The sequence below is a fragment of the Marmota marmota genome, unplaced genomic scaffold, assembly GCF_001458135.2.
Source record: "Marmota marmota marmota unplaced genomic scaffold, marMar, whole genome shotgun sequence".
Lineage (NCBI taxonomy): Eukaryota > Metazoa > Chordata > Mammalia > Rodentia > Sciuridae > Marmota > Marmota marmota.
The window spans coordinates 848-2,503 of NW_026012337.1; the positions used below are offsets into that span (position 1 = coordinate 848).

General features: G+C 60.9%; 1 protein-coding gene across 2 annotated transcripts; it reads right to left on the reverse strand.

The window, feature by feature from the left end:
• Positions 1 to 416: 416 nt before the first annotated feature.
• On the reverse strand, positions 417 to 1,146 carry LOC107134989 (basement membrane-specific heparan sulfate proteoglycan core protein-like). 2 transcript variants are annotated; one of them, XM_048797784.1, is made up of 3 exons: positions 1,017 to 1,146; positions 716 to 880; positions 417 to 562 (listed from the first exon to the last, which is right to left on the reverse strand). In XM_048797784.1, exons 1-3 carry the CDS (start codon positions 1,129 to 1,131, stop codon positions 432 to 434), a joined length of 411 nt encoding a protein of 136 aa, XP_048653741.1. In that variant the 5' UTR covers positions 1,132 to 1,146; the 3' UTR covers positions 417 to 431. The 2 variants fall into 2 exon arrangements, with proteins under 2 accessions (XP_048653741.1, XP_048653740.1); XM_048797783.1 differs by having other exon boundaries at positions 716 to 883.
• Between the last annotated feature and the right edge of the window lie 510 nt (positions 1,147 to 1,656).

Below are 1,656 nucleotides of genomic sequence, written 5' to 3' on the forward strand. Positions count from 1 at the left end.
CCCAGCTCCTGGGGGCAGGGGCACGGAGATGCTGAGATGCGTGCGGTACCCTGGCTCCAGCGTCCTCGGCCACAAGGAGCCCAGACTGTGTGCAGGGGGAGGAGCTGCTGGTGACAACACACCTCCTCCCCCTGCACACATTCCTGTTTCGGCTCTGTTTGCAGGAGCCCAGATGAAGACACCTTCCAGCGGGGGCCTTCTCCGCTCAGTAATGGCACCATGTTTATGCAATTCTGGGATCTAGACCCCGGGGAGCAGCCTCCTCTCCTGCCCTCCTGATCACAGTCAAGTGCTGCTGATTCTGTGTCTTAAACAGACCCTGAATCCACCTCCCCTTCCTGCCTCCACAGTCATGGCCTTGTTTGGGTGGCCACCGTCCCTTCCTGGTACATGGAAGCCCTGCAGGCCTGCCCAGGACAGGCCACCGTGAGTCAGGGAAGAAGGGACTCACCAGTGACCAGCAGCTCTGCCCGGCTGGTATTGGCGTGGTGGAGGTTCCGACAGGTGCAAACGTAGACCCCGGCATCAGAGGGCTGCACGCTGGGGAAGTGCAGTTCGGAGCCTGGATAGGGGGTGGGGGGAGGAGCTTGTGAGCGCAGATGTCCCTCTCGGCCCCGCCCTGCATGCAGGGATAGGACCTGAGCAGGGCAGGGACAGGCCCACATCTCCCCTCTCCCTGGGGTGACTCCGGGGTGAAGATCCCAGCCAAGGCTACCTTGATGTCGCTGCTGGGTGCTGCTGGGCACAGGCCGCCCATCCTCACGGGTCCAGTAGAAGTAATGGGGTGGGCTCCCGCTGACCTGGCACCGCAGGGAGTGAGCGCCACCCTGGGGCACGATGCTCCGAGCAGGGTGGACCTGGACCACCAGCGGGGCTCGATCTGCTGGGTTGGGGCACAGCAAGGAGAGGCCGTTCCAGCAGGACACCCCCTCATCTCTCCCGAAAGCCCGTGTCCCCCAGGCCCCCAGGTTTCCTGCCTTGCCCATTACCCCCACCTGGGCTGTGGTCCCACTTACCCTGTGGCAGGCACCGGCCCCCTGGCACGTTGGGGTTACCTGTGTAACCCGGGGCACACCTGTCAGGAGGAACAAGCACCGGCTTTGTCAGGCCGTAAGGGACCCCGTGGCTCATGGTGGACTCGGGGAGCCAGAAACTCAGCCAGCTGCCTAGTGTGGGGTGAGGTGGCTCAGGGCTTTGGAAGGAACTTGGGGACCAAACAGTCCCCAGCACAGGGCCTGAGCTGAGAAAGGGGAGTGTAAGGGAGCATAATGAGGAAGGAGGGAACAGCCATTCCACAACCGTTTATTAGGCAACTACTATGTGCCAGGCTCTAGGTGCGTAGTGAATGTGATGGAGTCCTTGGCTTTGCAGAACCAACTAACTGGGACCCCGACCTGGAAACACCTTGTACAGAGTCGGGCTAAGGGCCAAGCAGGTGTTAGCTCAGGAGGCTTCCCGAGGATGGGACTCTGAGCTGTATCCCCCTAGAGCGGGCTGTACTCTTCCTTCAGAGGACAGACCACAGTTTGTAAATCGTACACTCGTGTGATTATTTTTCCCCTCCCTTCCTATTCCAGGTGGCAGACTCCGAAAGGGCCGAGATGGACTCCCCTTGGCTTACTACTTAATCTCCAACAGCTCTGTGTGTACATGGCC